At 40.7% G+C, this 20,107-nt stretch overlaps 1 protein-coding gene across 6 annotated transcripts in view; it reads right to left on the reverse strand.

Annotated features, from left to right (window-relative positions):
* The window catches only part of anks1ab (ankyrin repeat and sterile alpha motif domain containing 1Ab), a 40,495-nt gene extending 24,849 nt beyond the window's left edge, over positions 1 to 15,646 (reverse strand). For all 6 annotated transcript variants that reach the window (XM_020096890.2, XM_069533760.1, XM_069533768.1 and 3 more), the window contains exons 1-2: positions 15,107 to 15,646; positions 2,677 to 2,749 (exon numbers count right to left, since the gene is read on the reverse strand). In XM_020096890.2, coding sequence (XP_019952449.1) covers positions 2,677 to 2,749; positions 15,107 to 15,391 — 358 coding nt within the window. In that variant the 5' untranslated portion in view covers positions 15,392 to 15,646. The remainder of the gene's footprint in view (positions 1 to 2,676; positions 2,750 to 15,106) is intronic.
* Between the last annotated feature and the right edge of the window lie 4,461 nt (positions 15,647 to 20,107).

Below are 20,107 nucleotides of genomic sequence, written 5' to 3' on the forward strand. Positions count from 1 at the left end.
AGCTCGGGAGAAAATGAGCCGCAAAGCTGAATTAATTCAGGGAAACTGAAGGCGGATTCTTTTCCTTTGAACGTCAATGTGTGCTTGTACACAAACCACGAGCCGATGCCTCCTGCGTGCTGTTAGCTGAGCTCTCTCGCCGCTCCCTCTCTCTTTTTAAGCTCATTTACTCAGCGCTCTCTTAGCGCACAATCAAGGTGCTGTGATGGGCACACAACACAAACAATCTCATCCTCGAGTGTGAAAAACGGCACAAAAATGAGGGGCAGGCTTTTTTTCACAGCCACAAAAAATCTGATGTTCAGAAAAGCTGCATCCTAAAGATGAATTCATTGGCCGTCCTTGGCTCCATGATTGGAGTGGGACTGTAAACAATGGAAAGGTGCATGAAAAGGTTTTTGCACTTCATGATAGACAAACAAATTAAAATAAGAAAAGAAATAAAGGTTGGATGAAGAGCAACCATTTATTTTCTCATCTTTGTGTAAATCCTCCTTCTCTGCCTCCTCTCCTGCTTATTTCTTTTCAGTAAATTTTTGAGAAAAAGAAGCAAAACCTCTTTTTCCAACGTGCGCAGACACAAAAAACAGCAACAAAAGCAGCCTCTGGAGCTACTTATGCAGAATCTTCCATTTAAATCTGCAAGCGACTGCATGACTCAGCTGAATCTGGGACACTTTCCGTGTGCCTTTCCTCAAACGAGTCTATAAATAGCACACACCTGTATGTGAAACACACAAACAAACAAACAACATATTTCCCTTTATGTAATGTCACACAACCTCTGGTCTTAATTGTTAGCATAGTAATTAATCTAAGTACGCTTGGATGTGCTGGAAGTCAAGCTACAATTAATGTCAACACCATGGAAACCAGCTTTGCTCCCGGGTCACTCAGTTAATATGTATTGTAAAATAATGTTAACGATTATAATTGATTTATCTTATTATTTAATGCAGCCTGGAAGGAACTGATTACAATTTACGTGGTGATGTGAGAGATGTCATCGCAAAGTTATTTTATTAGTTGAATAATTAGCTTTATTCAGAAGTTTCAATTATCTGCTCTTTCTTATTTTGAAAGGCACATTTTGTTTCTAAACGCTTCTGTATGAATTAACTTTTATTATAGTGATAATTAAATTGGGGAAAGGCCGTTGTTATCTTCACGTTTAAGATGTCAACTTTTTTCTCGCCACTCATCTATGTTTCTTCTTCATTAGTGAAGTAAAATTTAACTTATGAAATCAGGAAGAGAGTTGATGGAATGTGTAGATTCCCTGAATGTTCACTGTGCTCAGCAGTTAAATTAATTGGTTGCTTGGGTCAAACTAAATTTGCTTGCATACACATGCATACTGTCAGACTTTACAATGGGCTGATAGGAAAAAGAAATGTAAGGTTAAATTTACTTATCTAATAATGACAGTTTTAATTATCCTAATTCCAATGCCGTTTCTTTCCCACCATCCTCGCTTTATTTTATTTGATCACATTTGACCATTTCTGCTGGCTCCTACACCTTGCTGTGGTCAGCAGATGTGTGGTCAGTGAAGCACACTGCGCCAAATTATAGAAAACTTTATTCAAATCCATCTTGTGCAGTGCTGGGCAGACCCAGAAACAGGCTGTTATACAACAGTGTATGATGAAACGTCCTTATGGCGGAGGATCTAATGGAGGTGGGTTTATACTGTATCACCTCAGGAGTGTTATCTAAACACAGTGAGCTAATGCCAGCTGGCTTCTCCCTCTGCACTGCCTGAAGGACTCCTGAAGAAACGTACTATCAGCTCAGTCTATAAAGATATACATTAACAGAGAAACAGGAAAATATGACAGCGAGGGGAATTTAGTATTACGTTTCCCATTAACAATGATGTGTCAAAGAAATAACAGCCTGAATCTCTGACTTATAAGGACAACGACACTAATGTCCAAGTGTTTGAATAAGACATAAATGTAACCAGGTACAAAGTGTGAAAAGTTTGCTGCTAATGTTATCTACAATTCCTATTCAATTCAATCATCAGTGCAGCAACAAGGCAATTAGGAGCTTTATAAATGGTTGATGACTTAATTCCCCAAACCCATTTGTTGTTTTGCGTTAACTCATAAATTACGTACCACGAAATCACAACTCATAAACTAGAATCACCACCCTACTGTTGTGTGGCTCTGCCAACCACCATATGTATAAAACATGACAGACTCATATGAGGTCACGTAACCTTCTACCAATGAAATCTAATCAGTGAATCTTTAAGTCCAAGTGACAACTGGTCGAAATCTGAAACAATTCCCTGAGGGCAGATTTAAGATATCATGTTCAAGAGGCAAAAACATCATTTGTGAGCTCACTGTGACCTTGAACTTTGACGACCGACCACAAAAATCAAATAATTTGTTAGTCCAAGTGAACATTTGTGCAAAATTGGAACGTTTTCCCTTGAGGCGTTCCTGAGATATTGTGTTCAACTGAATGTTTGTACCAAATTTGAAGAGATTCCCTCAAAGCTCTCACGAGTTAAGATGGGAAGGAGAACAGACGGTCAATCTGAGAAAATAATATCTCCGGGCAATGTCTGTTGTTGGTCCAGGAGCATTAAGTCAGTAGACCGTTCTGCATAAATTGAAATCAATCATCGAGAAAATAGAAAAAGTGGTGATGCATTACCTGAGCTCCGTGTGGGCTGTTTGCTTTTGGACGTTTCTATGCCTGCTCCAATCAGGTTCATGATCTTCTCGATCTGAAAAAACAGAATAAGAATGAAACATGAAATATCCACACTGATTATTCACACAGAACAAAGAATGAAAAAGATCCTGTGTTGAAATTCTTTCAATTTGACAAACGTGCATGAAACTCGTATATCCAACCCTCCTCCATCCCCACCAGAGCCGAAGCAGTTACAAAACAATAACACTGCAGTAATGGCACTGGGTGAGGAATTACAGCAGAGAGCTGCTGCTGGGAGCGTTGGGACGGAGGTGGTCTGCTTTGCAATGATGGATTACAAGTAACAGTCTGACGTGAACAGCAATCCAATGACTTCCCCGAGCAGTCAGCGAAAAAACACAGCAGCTTTTGAAAAGTCCAAATTATGGAGGCCTATAGGAGAGACCCAGGTCCAGGCTCACACAAAGTGAGATTCAGATCTGTTAGTGAGCATTCGATTGCCCTCTCGGACCTGTATTATTTAAGCTTCGCAGAATAAAGAAACAGCTTTCTGCAAGGTTAAGTGAGCACAATGCTGCATGCGGGAGATTACAGAGCAACTCAGAGACGAGTTGTTTAGGGGCTCAGAGCAAGAAATGTTTATTTAAGTAGTCTCTGACTTTCCAGGAGACAGGAAATACATTTCTTTGTTGTTTATTTGCTTTTGTTTATTGTGCTGGTTAACTGAATAGCAGCCCCAGATAAAATAAAGTGCTTCTGGTGCCAGATGCAGAATGTGTATATCAAGAGAAGAAAAAGAAAATGAAATACGATAAGATGTGAATATTGTAAATGTTTTGGGTTTTTTTGTAATGCACCGATACACTGGATCAGTATCTGATTCAATACTACGGTTAGTGTTTGATAGTATTTTTTATCATAATCTGAATCCAGTATAAAATTCAGTCATCAGATTCTAATCCTTGAGTTTTCTTCAACCATTCTCATTAAGTTTTCATCATTTGCAGCTAATTAAAATATTTAATAACTTCCCAACCTGTAGCTACAATCTTCAATTAGACATGAACAACAAGGGATATAAAATATTAACTATAGATTGATATTTTATTCTACTGACACACTGAACTTTACTACATAAACCCCGCCTCCTCAATGTTAGTGAATGGTTAGTTTATTTTTTATTCCAAAGATGGTTTTTCATTTTCGCTAGCTCTGATCACACTGATGTGCCTTCAAGTACACGTTTCTAGTAGGTTTGATTTATTTGATGCAATAAAAATGGGGCAAAGCGTCATTGGTGGGACTCCGTACTGCGCCGCCACTCCATGGTTACCAGGCTCCAAAAGCACAAGATGGTGGCCCCCATCTCTGGGATACTAAATTTTCATAAAACGAGAGAGAACGGGAGATGTGTTGTCCATCTTTATATAAGGTCTATGATCAGAACCAATCCTATACCCAGTACTGACGTTATAAAGCAGATGAGGTATCGCCCATGACGTAGCCAACATGTTCATTATGAAAAGGTTGCTTCTTATCTGGACTTACACAATGAAATGAATGAAAATCAACATTTAAATCAGTTCATCCTGATCCCAAGCCTCAGTTTATTACAAACAACAGTGTTAAAGTTAATCGTTTGCAGCAGTTCTGTCTTAAACAAGGATTCGATTTTCTCATTCTGCCCAAAGGAAATAGATATTTCATTTTACCTGACATTTGCTTCAAGCACCAAATGTCATATATCTTCAGTATATATACACACAGCAGTACATTTATTAGACATGATATTCCACCTCAAGGAAACAGTCTGGGGCAAATGATATGTACGACATATTTGAATCATAATCAGGCTCATTACAGGTAAAATGTAAGCAATTTGTTTCAGGAGCAATGCCGCACGACTTCATGCTTCAAGGACAACGGGTCCCTGTGCACTGAACAAATGTAGCGTTCACCCCGCTATAAAAAGAACAGACTCTACATATTAATGCTATTTGATATTCTTTGGCTGTTGCAGAAGGGTGTTACCCCACGTGCATGTTTTGACACCTTTGAACAAGGCAATTAGTGCGATGGGGTCACCTACAAATTTATGTGCAACCTTTTGCAAATCAGGCTGCAGTGAACTAAATTTAGAATCACCAGAGGAGTGTGTTCACAATCAGCAATGAAAATTTTGTGAGCTTGAAAAGCTGATTCTGCTTTCAATGGTGACACCGGAGACACAGCCAGGCTTATTTGATGTAATATTTAGTGTTTGAAAAAGCCCTATGCACTTTGCTCGTGGCATCAACACTGTAGAAAAGCCTTGATTCATTTGGAAGTCAGGCACGTGGGACGCATGGCATATGCCTCCAGCAATGCAGACCTCACATTACTCTTTGAATTAACCCAGTTACATTCTATATCTCACACACACATACACGCCAGGACTGCATTACATCTAAGCTTAAGTGCACCTTTATTAAAACCTGTCACCAAAATGCTGCTTCTGAGGAAACCAGCGTCATCACAGTTAAAGTGCTGAAATATTTCATAACATCCTGCACATGCAGCCTCATTCACGCCAGCCAGAGCTTTGGCATTGAGCATAAATATATTACATAAAGGATTCTCCAGGTAACAGTGCTGCTTTTGAACCGTCAGTCATCTTCCTCCAATCAAACAGTTATTCTAAACTCTGAGCAAATTAAAATGTAATTGATAAAACACTGCATTACACATTTTAGGGATTCCGCACACAGCAGACTGTCCTCCTGAGTTAAAACACTCAACAGTGATGGGGGCACCACTCTTACATTTTAGATTAAGATTCCTATTTTTGGTCCCACACACAGCATGCAACATGCAAACATGGGGAAATTTGACCTCTGTATTTAACCCATCCGTGTGAACGGAGCACACACGGAACACAATCCACACAGTGACCACACACGGAACAGTGGGCAGCCATGAAGGTGCCCGGGGGGGGCAATTGGGGGGTTCGGTGCCTTGCTCAAGGGCACCTCGGCAGTGCCCAGGGGGTGAACTAGCACCTCTCCAACTTCCATCCATGCTGGACGTGAACCGGCCACCCGGTTCAAGTCCAGCTGTGGACTGTGCTACTGCAACTGAAGAGACACTTCTAAATTAGCTGCAGAGATATTTAACATAGATTAACATAGTTTTGAATTTAAAGATAAGAAAGTTACCATGATGTAACCACACAAACAAATAATTCACGTACTTATCATGAAATAGCGCTGCCGTGTAAACTGAATTCATTTCGCCTCAGACGTCAGAAACAAGAACATATGGTAGCCTGGCTAGAACTAATGTTATATAACTCAGTCAGACTTAAGCTCCATAGATACTAGATGGATGGACCTTCATTCCTTCAGACTCAAAGTCTTATTGTTCTTGATTCTGAAATAAGACTCCTGATATCAAAGATCTCATCTTTTATGTGTTATGTCCTCTTAGCGTTTTATCATTTTAAATGTGGTGCAATATTCAACTCACTTTTATTCTGCATTGTTATTCTGGGTCTTACGCGATATGTCCTTGTATGTCTGATTTTTTGTTGCGTGTTGCACAATGCACTGTTCTGCAGCGGCTGTAGCACTTTGGCCTGAGACAAATGTCCCCATGGGGACAATAAAGTATATTTGTTTGATTTTGTTGCCATATATACCTTTGGAAAAATATTTTCTTGTCTCAAGTAATCAATCCACCAATCCATCCATATGCTGTTAAGTTATTTCGTGCTCAGGGTACAAATAATAAGACCTTCACGATTATTACTAGTTAATCCTTCCATCACAATTACTGCAGGTTACAACTTTAAAGGCTTTAGTTCATGATGCTGTTAAGTAGCTCTAAGTACTAGGAGGTTTTTCTAATATTTATTTTTCCCTTTTGAAAAATTACATCACTGCACTTCACGCTGCTTCCTCGGCGTGCGCTGACATGACTTCATGTCAATTTAAATTATGTTCCGGAAATTGAGTTACGCATCGAGTTGTCCTAATTGGACATGTATTACAAATTAAAAGGTCCGGTTACCTTGCACTGAAGTCCAGCTGTCAGTGGGAATTAAATGTGTTTCCCAGGGAACTGGGATCAGGACGGAAATAATCAACTGGGTCTATTCACACAGAAATGAAACGGATAGAGCAGTTATGGTGCACATGGGACTCGGAGTGGACCGTATCATTAAATCAGTGGTGCTGGAGTCTGAGTGATGGCGTGGCTTCCTGAAGAGATTTACATGTTAATGCAATGCAATGGTGGATCTGCTCTTCAGTTCCATTTTATTTCATCATTTCAAGTTCAAGTCTGAAAGGTGAAATGATTCTGCTGGTTTCTGAAGTGTTATTAACTGATGTCCTTGGTGCCAGTGTCATTCTGCATCATCTCTAGTTCATCGTCACATGTTCTTCTCAAACTCAAAACACGTGACAACTCTATGGAAAAAAGGATTTTGCTTTATTATATTATAAACTTGTAAATCTAAGTAACTCACTAACGGATGGGTTAAGAGTGACATTTCTCTGCATGGGGCGGCACAGTGGTGCAGTGGATAGCACCATGTTCTCCCCATGTTTTTTTCTGGATGCTCCAGATTCCTCCCGCAGTCCAAACTTAACCCTTCGCATTTATTTAAGGTCGTAAGAAAACTTTGAACCCCGGAAAACAGTCAATACGGCCGCCTCCAACATCCTGGGACCAAAAAGGCTGTATAAAAAGGTTAAATGTAATTTAATTATATAATAATAGTTTACTTGTATAATGCTACTGATTCAATAAATGTTGTATTTAAAATTTATTTGGTTAATTTCTGTTAACTCTTCTGTTTCTGAGTTACTTCCATCACGCGCTGACCAGTCAACACACGGAGACTTCAGATGAAACTCCGGTAAAATCTGGTGATTTCTTTAAAAACAACACCTCGAGAGGAGCTCGGAGCTGATTCACAGATTGAGGTGACGAGGACGAGTTTAGAGACAGGACAGTGACCGGATGTGATGTAAGTAAAGTCTTTTGATGCTTCATAAAACATCTCTTCATCCAGTGGTTTTCAACTTGTCGCACTTTGCTTGTTACTGTACAGAAGCCTGGAGTTTGACACTTTGTCCCTGAGTAAGTCGACCTTACACGGTTCCTCTTCTCATTACATGCATCACTGCCCCTGAATACAGAACATATAGATATGCTTCTGTTTCAAGGGAGAAAATCTGAATTACTAAAGTAAAGCAGGAAATCGAATTTTTTAATGTAATCAGAATTAATCACAATATTTTCCAGCTGGTATATAAGCCGAGGCAAACAAATAGAGAGTTAAGATGACTTAGTGGCAACAAAACTTGTTTTTATGGACCTAAGTACTCATATGTGTTTTTTTACTTTCTTGCATGGAAGAGTATTAGTCTTGGTGGAGGTATCTGCTCTTCTACTTACCTCTACAAAGAAGATTATGTTGTAGTACTGTGAATTTGGAACAACACCGCAAATTCAAAATTGTTTTATTCTGTCCCTCAGTTTAATTAGTGGTTGCTCTGTATCAACATAGAAATGAAAGATTAAGCAAAATTAGTGTAAATACATGACAGACATGGAGTTCTCTCATTTTGTCACTCTTCCCGAAAGAAAAACCAAGTTTGCAAAGTACGGAACTGGGACACAAGATGTGTCTTTTGAGAGATGTGCACTTTCAATCATTTCTGCCTTGTAGTAATAGAAAGACTATGTATTTTCAATTCAGCTTGTAATCTTTTAAAACATGCATTTTCTTGTCCAGTCATCAACATACTATCTCATAAGATAGAGAGAGTGGAGAGAGTACAGTACACTGTGAAGTCAATGATGGCCATGAGCCCAAAACAGAGCAGATAATGGAAATGATAGCTGAATATAATAAAGGAAACTAAAAGGCTGCCTGCTTCACTGGCGCTGGTCTGGAAACCGGATTACTGCCTAAGTATCATTGTCAATAAAGACAGATGGGCCAGTAGCTCCACACCACAAGACCTAAATCACATAATTCTACCCGGCAGAGCTCATGATTAGGGCTGTTTTTCATCATTGTGACAGTTTTTAAAACCATTGAAAATAAAATAAAATACTCTGAGAACGGCGACAGCAGAGTCAGGATGGCCTGCACAGTAAAGTGTGTCATATACTGTTATTGCGTTTCCTAGGTTTTCTGAACCCGGCTTGTCAGGCAGCGTGCTGGAATTGCGAGTTAACGTCAGATCATGTCAGATTATCATAAATTTAATTCCTCTGTGTCAATTTTTTTTTCCACCTGTATAAAAGAAGAATTCAGCTCTTTATGTGACTGAAAGATGAGCAGAAATGTAGTTTTAAAAGCTTGATATCGACTTCATTTGACCATATTTTGCATGAGGAAGTGAAATTAATCAGTAAGTGAAACAAATGTTGTCCATATCGATTCATAGTTTCTGTCACTTTTCAGCAATGATGCCAAATACTGTATATTTTTATACAACCTATAAAACGTATACGTGAATCTGTTAGACCAGTGATCCATTGGTTTGATACTCAGTCCCAGACATAAACCAGCAGGTCAAAGGCCAATATTTTGTTCAACATTCACCTTCTCTTGATTCCTTTAGTTGATCAAACCCACCAACCTCTGTTCCATTTGATGCAGAGATTTCCTAAATATTCAATGTTTAGTTTGCAGTTTTTCTGGGGGGCTGACATCATAAACAGAGTGGGAGAAGCTGTACAACAGATCTGAAAAATATCCACAGAACGTTCCCTCAAGGCCACAAACTCTTCACATATCATATTTTGCCAAAGCGTAGCCTGAACAAATTTGTCTTCCGTACAATGAAAGCATTTGAGCAAAAAGCCATTTTCCTCCCTGAGCCTTAGACTACAATACAGATGAAGAACCGGATTTTTCCGAGAAAAACAGAAAACTCTATTCCACATTTTGGACACCAGGAACACAAAATGACACAGATGTGTTCAGGAGCGTCTTGCCGCGCTCGCAGTGTAAAAACTGTGGTGATGACGGTTACAGACCTAAACTGAATAGCAGGAGTTGAAGACATTCACTGAGCCAAATCTCACTAAAGTCTGCGTCTCAGGGAGGAAGAAGCTGGTGGTGTCGTCATGGCAACCTGAGCTGGAGTCGGCTGCAGACAGCTGATGGACGTTTAGTCTTTAACAGCTTCTCTGCTCTGAGCTGTTTACACACATGCGACTGGCGTTTCTGGCACAACACACAAGGATTTACACACATTTCAGTAGTTTCCACTGGAAATGCTGCTTTTGTGCCGTTTTAGTCAGGAGTCATTCTGCAGTTAATTTCAGCCGTAGGGAGGAAAACACACACGCTTCGAGTTCTCAAAAATAAAGTCTTCCAAATGGTCGCACAGGTAGACAGACACAAATATGTGGAGAGACAAATAGACAACATGTTTAAAGTACAATGTAGACAACACAGATTCCTTTATAAACTACAATCAGTTGAACACATATCACCATCAAGGCCCATTTCAGTTAAGCTGAACCAACTTTCACACACAAATATCAGTCCCTTAAATACGTCTGATTTTCTCGTCAATGTCTGTGAAATATTCTCTGGGAGATTTAAAAAAAAAATCAATCACACAAGGTTAAAGAAAGTTAAAAAACTTTCTTGGAAGCATCACAATGGATCTGCACCAAAACGTAACAGGGTCCCTGCTCAAACCTTCCACCAATAGAAATCCATTGGTTTTTGTGTAGTCTTACTGACAAACAAAGTGGTAAAACATAACCAGCTTTGTGAAGGTAAAACCAACAACACAGATTATCTTGAGCTTTGTCAGCAGATGTTCACCTTTAACTTTGCCATAGACAAAGCATGACAGTAGAAGCAACCACCACAACTACTGGAGGAATTAGTTTGTGTGAGTCATAAATGTCACAACTAGAATGACATCAGTAGAATGCATACCTCCAACACTCCTCTTATAAAACCACATGTGCAGTCATTAGATCTGGATTTTCAAACATGCCTGAACCAAGATTTATTCCCTGAGATATGAAGGAAAATGTGGAAAAAGTGAAAACAAATTCCTTGAAATGCCCCCAGATCCAGATCCACACTGAAATTGAATGGGTTCTTCCTTGGCTCACGCCCCACCCTTCCACAAAATTTCATGGAAATTAGTTGAGTACTTCTTGCATCTTCCTGCCAACTAACGAACAAGCAAACATAGACAAATACATAAACTCCTTGGCAGAGTAAAAAAATAAGTCGTTGTTGGCCAAGATTGTTAGAGTGTAATCACTCTTCTCAAATTTTTTTAATTTCGAATATAAATGTTACTGGTTTCCATTATGTTTCCTGCAAAATGCAATTTCCAAATGCAAAGTAGTTCTTAGTAAAAGCAGGTTCAAGGACCTGCTACGTTTGTCATGTGCAGACTGAAGTTAACACAAATCTGTTCACTACAGACAATACAATCATTTTCATTTTATGAAACCAGGGATCCACCAGAGCTTTCCCTTTGATTTGGCACTCGACTGGTTCTGCTCTGATCCCGTCCGGGCACGTGTGACCTGACGGCACAAACAGCAAAGTAGATGCAGAGTGGGGTCACTGGTGTTACACCTGATGGGAGATGTTACAGGCGTGTGACAGGCGAAACAGGACAGTGCCTCCCCTTCACCCTGCCCCCACCAGCAACATCATCACTGCTCTCATATTCATGTGCCACATCTGTCTCACCAGATCTCAGGATGTGTTCACTCTGCTGTAGCTTTCTATATGAATTATAAACCAGCTTACACATACTTTAAATTAGTCCCTTTTTATCAACTGGAATCTCCAACACAAAAATGTTTTCATGGGTTATTCTGTCTGTTTTTCACTGCGGCCATTAAACGAATAAATCCCATCAGGAGCTGTGCTGCATCTTTTGTCACACTATCAATTTCAAAGTTATTCTATTACAGATGAGCCACATGCATTTAAAACAATTGATGAAGACACAACATTATGATAGTATGAATACATTTAAAGAGGGTCTAAAAGTGAAGATGCACACTGTATGTACTTTGAAAGCTTGCATATGTTATGACCTCTAGAATACATCTGGGAAATTTAGAGTACTCACACGAAGGAAACCGCTCAAGCATCTGTAACATGTGGTTGTGTTAACCTTTGCCTTTTGAGTATTGAACAGATGTAGAGAAGACGTCAATCACCTTAATCATATATGCCATTTCTATTTTTAGTAACACGTGCAACGCTTACTGAAATGCAGGATTTCTTACGTAATAAGGTTATTTGCGGTATTGCTCTTAAAAGGAAAGTAAGAATCCCCCTTGAATTATATAAAAATACTGAAAAAAGATCAACCTCATGATAGAGGACACTCTGCATGTTTTGACTTAAGTGTTCTTACATAGACTGTTGATAAAGATGGACGACATGACAGCTTCACCAAAGTAAAGCCAAATCATCTTGATAGTCCCACTGTCTGCAGTGTAGGTCTAACACCCCGCCTCCTCTATGTTAGCAGATGGGACATGGACCAACAAAAGACTCAAAGTACATATTTTTCTTCAGTTAGTTCCCATCACACTGCTGTATGAGCAAGTGATACTTTTCCTGTAAATTTGGTTCTATTTCCTTATTTGATGCAATTAAACTGGGCCGAAATATCATGATTGACATCTGCGTGTAAGGGTGGGACCTGGTTATTGCAGCGTCGCTCCGTAATCTGTGCAGACTCATTCAACAACAGGAGGAAGAGGAGACTCATCGAACTTCTGTTTATTTCTGTTTAATTAGAGTAATGAAACCCTCAGACTGCTTAATGTGTAGACACCTGACCACGCTTGCTCTTTGTTGAGATGTCCATAAAGATAATAAATACATATTCAGCTAATGCAGAGGCACTAGAGGTCATACCTTCATCAAGGCCAAACAATTCTACACAGGATTATCTAGTTCTTACAGTACAAAGCAAAAAAAGATTATTCCCTGAAAATGTAATTTTAAAGAAAGTAAATAGTCCACGTCAATATATAAAGAGTTCCTCCACCAGCTTTGGTTGAAATTGGTTTAGCAGTTTTTGAGTAATCCAGCTAACAAATAAACCAATAACTAATAAACAAACTATCGAATAGAAGCAAGTGAAAACTTCTTTTGTGCAGATAAAAAAACTGTATTTGTTTCAGTCAAATTAAAAAAGTGCTTTCACTACAACAGAACCAAACCATGATCAGCAGTTAAGCTTCCACAGATACTACAATTCAAAGTATATGTACTGTGATGTTCAAAGGTTAAACTTCAACTCATAACTTTCTCTGTCTGATATTTGAATGTCAGTGTTTGTTTTCAGTATGTTTGCTTTCTGTGTGTGTCTGTGTGCATGCACCAACACAATTGTGTTTGTATTTGACTTATAACACGCCTCCCTCTGAGCCTCACACGTCGTTTTAATGTTGATGCTGTTGGCTGATTATCTCATGAGATACACACACAGGCCGGAGTTGGTTTTTGGCTCCTGCCCGGACACACACCCATCACCCCAACCCAAACAAATCCCTTGAAATCTGCAAGAGAAACAGACACTCGGGAGCAGCTGCAAAACAGGATGCCCTTGAGAACAGGACACTCCACCCAAAATGGCCTGAAAAAACATTCATGTCAGAGGGCGGAGGGCCGGAGCGGAGAGCAGGGGCTGTACAGCGAGGGATGACAAAAGGGAGTGTACATTAAAGCCAAGTTAAAGTTCAAGATGTCTGTGTATAATGGAGTGACAACAAAGGAGCCTGATGTAAAGATATATTATTATATATATTTATTTCCCAAGGTGCCCAGCCACCTGTCTTAAGTGGAAAGAATGAAGTAAAAATGCCAAAACAATCGACTTTCACCAGCTCCTCAGACATGAATGCTTGCAGCTGGTTTCCCTGTCCTCTATCTATTGACAATGAATATGATCGTTGGCTGCAGCCCTATACTAATTCAACCAGTCACTACATTCCTTCAGAAAAATGCCAAAAGCCATTGTCAGGATTTTACATAAACTACTGAGGTCATGAGATCAGATTTCGCTGGATAAAACCACACAGAACAAACTCCAACCAACTTCAGTAAGAGTTTCCTATTAAATCTGCTCAGCTTTTCAAATATATTTTCTGTTCCTATTTTGGGATATTTAGGATAAAACTGAATCAGAACCAACATGTATGTCCAATATTAATACAAATCTCCTCTGGATGTCGATTAACCCCCTGTATTCCCAGATGAAGCTATGGCCCTGGAAACAAAAGGTTGTGGTAAAAGAGACTGTTGGCCAAGATTTAATCAAATCTGGGTTAAAAAAATGAGACTATTTTATATATATATATGTATCTATAGATAGATATAGATAGATATATATAATAGATATGATAACAGATATATGTCGAAAGCTTTAAGCAGTGAGAGCCATCACATAAAAAATGCATTAATTCAAATGCATAAAGTCAGAGTAGGAAGTTGCTGAACCAATGGGGTTTTCACTACATATTTCCAGCCATGACGTCATGATATTACCATCATTGCGTAATGCCAGTCTGATCCTATAAATGTTATAATTGTGATAGGGATTAAGCATTGAGCAGGAAGTTTCAACAATGTTGTCGTTTGCTGCGGACACTGGAAAATGCATAATTTTGTCTCTGAGCTGTAAACAGCTATTTCAGCCATTGTCCCCACAGGTTGCAACTGTTTAATTGCTTTTGGAAGTTGCGGTAAGAAATGATTATTCAATTCAAGGGCTCTGTGCAGTGCTTCAGGGTGTGTGCTGCATTGATGCTCCAAAGTGCTCAAAAATCACAAGTTATGGCTTTTGGGGATAAAGGGGGAGTGGGGGGGCATTTCTCACAGTGTGGCTGTGAGAGAAGATGGCGCAAGACGCAGCAAAGGAGCCAGAGGAGTGCAGGAGGAGACAGTGGAAGCGTGGGTCGGCCCCTGAGACATGTACTGAGTGGATGTGGAATGACAGCACAAGCCCAATTAGTCTTGGATGCCAGGGCTGCTACAGGGAGGTCGGTGCAAGTGATCAAGCCATTCATGCATTCAAGCACTCGCCCGCAGGCAGTCTCCGCCGACAGCCTGGGTAAAGTTACTCTATCCCTGCCTCTGCTGGACTCCTGATCGCTCTCATGCTGCTACCTCTGCTCTCCCCTCTTCCTTCCTTCCTTCCTTCCCTCTCCCCCTTCCACTGAAATTGGTTGCCTCACCCACTCCCTTTCTTTCTTATTTCACGCTAATCCTCAGTTGCTCTCTCTTTTTCTCACATCTTCACATGCAATAGCACACTCTCTCTTAAGGACTTGAAATCCCGTCCATGCTTCCACTACAAAAGCACCACGCCCTCTACACCCTCCCACTTGTTTCCCATCCCCAGAGTGCGAGTATTACCTCATCCCACTCGGAGGCAAAGGAAGGCATGCGCTCCGTGGACGGCCGCCCTGAGCTGCAATTAGACACCGACCCACTGCGGCCAGCCAGACCTCCATCCTCTTCTCCGAGCGGTGATGCCAACAAGTCAGAGTCTGACTTGGACAAGCTTCGAATCAGCCCCAGGTCTGCAGGTCTGACTTTGACCGACGCAGCTGATGCAGGCTCACTTCTTGATTCCTTGATGTCAGCCTTTGGATTTTGGATCAACTTGGCAGGATTAGCATCCGGCGTGCATTGTGCCATAGTTTTGGAGCTGCCAAATGCAGCTTGGGGGTCTTCAGTATCCTGCAGCACACTGACTTGTTTAGTTAAGTCCAAAGATTGATTCAGGGTCTTTGTTGAGCTTTAAAACTTCTGCTGGAAGAAAGCCAATCAATGGTAGAGCTGAAAAACACAGAATAATAAAATATATATATAAGTTCTGTAGACTGGAGGAATTCGCCTGCAATCCTAATGACTCAAACTCATGCTCTTGTTTGCAGGGAGAGGAAGCATATACTAAGTGAGAGACTTGTTTTGCGGTCATCAAGGTCCACCCACTAGTCGTATCCTGTTGCCCTCCTCTTAGTGACTGGCGGCCCCACAGGGTCCCCCTCCTTTATCCTCTGGGCTGTGACTTTTCTCTTTTGAATCCACTACACTTACTTTTCTCTGCAGTTCAGCATGGAACTCCTGAATGAGAATATCCCCAGCTGAATTCTAAAATAAGACGGCAGGATTAAATGAAGTAAGAAGCACAGATCCATGAGCATCTACATAAGACGTACCGCTCAGAAACACGCGAGTACATGAAATCTGTAGTACTTTAAGATAAAGCCTTATTTCTGACTCAATCAAGTGAAATCAGCCTGACACAAAATCTCCCAGCAAAGCATCAAAAACTCATCACTGCCTCCTCTTACCTACAGACTTATTTAGTCTCCCTTTCCTGGCTCCGTGTACTTGTGTCCATCCTGTTCCGAGGTTGTTCCAGACTCTTTGGGCGGGTCAGCTCTATTCCATAGTGAGGATCAGGGGACGGGAGGATCCCAAAGCCTGACCGTATTCAGACTGACAGCTGGGGTAATCAGGTTACTGAAGCACTGGGTGGCTGCTCCATTTTCAAGGCAGGAGAGACGGGATTCCTCCTTTTGCTGTCTGAGCGTGTGTTTGTGCAGGAGACTGGGGTTACTGAGTTAAGCCTCGTTTTGTTGTTGTAGGTTAGACATGGCGGCAATAGCACTTGGAGTGTTGGTTGAGACAGCATGGGGGATGGGGGGGGCATATAAACAGCCACACCTCTATCTTTCTATCCACTTTTTCTTTAGATCTGAATTTATTTTGACTCAACTTTATCAATGAACTGGAGCATTGCAGAAAAAGTAGTTGACGTCCCTCTGGATGCTTCATCCATTTTCCTTCTGAGAATCTTGTCCGAGCAGAAGATTCATCTCTAATAGACTTTCATGCAGATACTTTATCATCACAAATCCAGTCAAGGCTAAAGTGGCGACACGTCACGGTGGCGAAACATTGATTTTGATGCCAAAATCTTTCTCCACTTGTCTGTGATATATTTGAATGATATCATTTGCCAAACCACCAGTGCTATTAAGTGTTTCTACTGAGTTCTTTGACTTTGGTTGTATAAGAGATATATGAACTGTTGGGATCTGCAGAGGTTTAAGAAAAATGAAAATGGGAAATGTTGATGATATGGGAGGAAAGTAGAAAAGATCTCAAAAACTTGCTATTCATGACTCTTCTCAAAGGGATCGGATGCTGACAAAAAGATCTCTTGTGAGACATCCTTAGTATTCACAGGAAACTGTAGCCCTGCACGATGCGTCTCTGTGCCCTCAATCAGCCAAGCTCCCTGCATGCTCACCTCCTCCCTATGGGCAGCGCTCGTATGTGCATGACAGAAAAGATAACATCCTTCTGCTCGCCAAGGAGGGTTCACACAGGAACTGCTTAGCTGGCAATAACAAAAGCCACAACTAATGAAGCATGTACGATTAAACATCCAGTGATCGCTGAGACTGTGATGAGGATGAAACAGTTTAAAGATATCCACATCTTCTGTGCCATTTGAAACAACAGAGGCTGTGGATTTCAACGTGTTTCAAGATAATGATGTCTTCACGGCATATTAGAGCGACTAAAATAAAACATGCATCCCCTCCTTCAGCTGGCTGGCTGCTGAGCCTCAGGCGAAAGACAGTAGTGACTCATGAACACTCGTCTCTAACAAAGACATGCACACTGTGCAAGTCACAGGGAGGCTGCGCACACAGCGGTGCAGTGTTTTCATGCACAGTGTTTGTGCGTATTCACATCCATCTAATGTGTGTGTCTTTCTTTACACTGGCTGTACATGTGCCCAGGTCCACAATCGACATTTTTGATAACACTGCGCAACTTCTGACATCACTTTTTTTAACAGCTCCAGCCGATTAATCATTATCCTTCTCTGCATTTTGGTGCCCTGCAGTTCCCACCTGATGAGCTGGCATTATGCAAGAATGACACCACTGGGTAAAGATCAAATAAAGTTAATCAACCAAGGGAAATTACCTTTAGATTTGGTTTTCTGGCTTCAACCTAATCTGAAAATTACCACAAAACTCTACAGACTGGAATGGCAGTCATATAGTTCATTCTCTTAGATCCCACTGCACTGTTAGGCTTGTTCTCCTTAGAGTGTGAGAGGAGATTCACCCCGACAAGAATGCTCTCATACTAACCTTTGGGGTCATCTGTTCCCCCGAGGCAGCAGCGATGCTATTCATCCAAGTATAATTTTCATATCCCTGAAATGTGGGAATTCTAAATGTCCATCAACACACAAGTGGAGAAAATCCAAGTTATGTTTAGAACGTATATTTTTACGTTTAATTCAAAACAATTTCAATATCCAGGCAGTCAAAGTGAAGTTACTGTATCAGTTTGAAAGCTTTTGATCAAAGGTGTCTCACTGTCTCTCTTCAAATATTGCTTCATTCAGTAAGAAACTCGAGGAGAAAGTTGAGAGTTGAAATAAGTCACTTCAGCAGAGACAACAGCAGAACTGCCTGCTGTTAGCTAAGGGTGCCCAAAGATGTGACTCCTGTTAAAGCTCTCCAACAGACATGGACAGAGCCGACCTCTCTGCAGGGAAACGGGAGGGCAAGTGTGCATGGCTGAGTGAAGATGTAGCGCTGGATATCCATCAGCGTTAGAGAGGGGGAGAGAAAAAGTGACAGTGGAGGGTTGGTGGTTGGTAATCTCACTGGGAGTTTCACCAAATTAGCTCTTATCAAATATTTGCAATATCTGTAGGTTATTGGATGACACTGTTCGCCACTCTGACATTATTTCTTCCTTCTGAAGTCAACAAGTCTGGTTTCTAGTGAAACGTCTTGCTAACCACTGCACAAGTATCTTGTCACATGTTTATGTCCCCCTGAGGATGACTTGTAACTTTTGCAATCCTCTGTCTAGCACCATCATGGGGTGAAGCGTTTTTATTTTGTTAATGGAAACTACCTGCACAACTAACGGCTGTCTCATCCGCCTCAGCTGAACTTAGGCTTCTTTCAGACATGCACTGAAGCCTAGTTGCTCCAGACATTTTCAGGAACATTACCTGTCAGTCAAATTCAACCAAATGTTAATGTATTTTATGTGTTCTTCCCCTTTTGTGTGTAACGGAGCTGATCATCAAGTATTTAGGTCTCTTCTCTTCTTCAGGTCAGTTGAGTTTGTTTTACCTTTGTTTCACAGCCTCAGTTTATTTCTGATCCACATGGGCCCTAAACTCTGCTGCTTGATGTTTTAGTAAATTGAGTTTCTTCTTTTTTGAAAAAAAAGTCTTTATTTTCCGAATCCATTTTTATTTCCTCAAACATTTCGGCTCAGTCCACACTTGTCTAGTTGAAACCCCCCCATGAAGAGAATGAAAGAAATATTAATTGAAACAAAACGGGCATGGCAGCTTTGTTGAGAAATATCTTTATAATAAAAGACAGTTTTCTAAAACGAGGAAGCTTTAGCAGGCAGGCACTTCAACCTCTAACTGCAGGAGCAGTCACACATCAACTTCAATGTGAAGGTTTCTGGATAAACAGGCTGTGATCTGAATCTGAGGGCTTGAAAAATGCTGATAGTCTGTAGATGCCTTCCAACAAGATGCTTTGTGTATTTGACACATATTAAAATTCAAAATAGAGAGCAGTGGGACATTCCAGTATTGTTGCTGTGAAATCTCGGTTATCGGAGGCGTTATTGCAGCACATATGCTACATCCTTCTCAAAAGAAAATCTTTTTTGTTTTTTTGGGTCTTGTGTGATAAGGGACCGCTCATTCTTTTCTATCTCGCTGTCGGCATCATGTACCACAACAACCGCTGCCGGCCACATAAGGATGAAGATGAATTCAACAGATAAATTTAGCATGCTGGAAAGATCAGAATCAAAAGTGATCCGTGGAACTGAACTGTGGTTCTTTAGTTTTTTATGTAAGATGAGAAGTGATCCTCTGTGTGCATGCAGTTGTGTTTGTTTATATGTGCATGCAGGGGGAACTGTTTGTGTTGGAGCCGGAGCTTCCTGTGTTGGGTTAACGCTCTCTATGGTGCTTTCACTGAAAACAATGGCACAGCTCCATGTTTCTGATTTTCCCATTGTGTGGTGGACAGATTTATCACACTCCTTTTTTTTTTACTGCAGTTGGCCCAGAATGGCAAAAATTGAGTTTAATGAAATAACTACCAACCCACCACCACATGAAATGAAAGGTGCATGAAAGAGGGATACATTTAAATTCAGAGGGAGGAATAAGTGAGCTAAAGATGCAGAGGAGAGCAGGTAGAGCGAGGACGAGGAGGCTGGGTAATTAATCCACAGATAATGCTGATGGTTCACAGTCAGGTCACTTTCAGCGTAGCACCTCCATAATAGCTGCCCTTGACAAGCTCCATATCCAGAGAGTCCTGGAGA

Source organism: Paralichthys olivaceus, chromosome 2 (assembly GCF_024713975.1).
Source record: "Paralichthys olivaceus isolate ysfri-2021 chromosome 2, ASM2471397v2, whole genome shotgun sequence".
Taxonomy (NCBI): Eukaryota; Metazoa; Chordata; class Actinopteri; order Pleuronectiformes; family Paralichthyidae; genus Paralichthys; species Paralichthys olivaceus.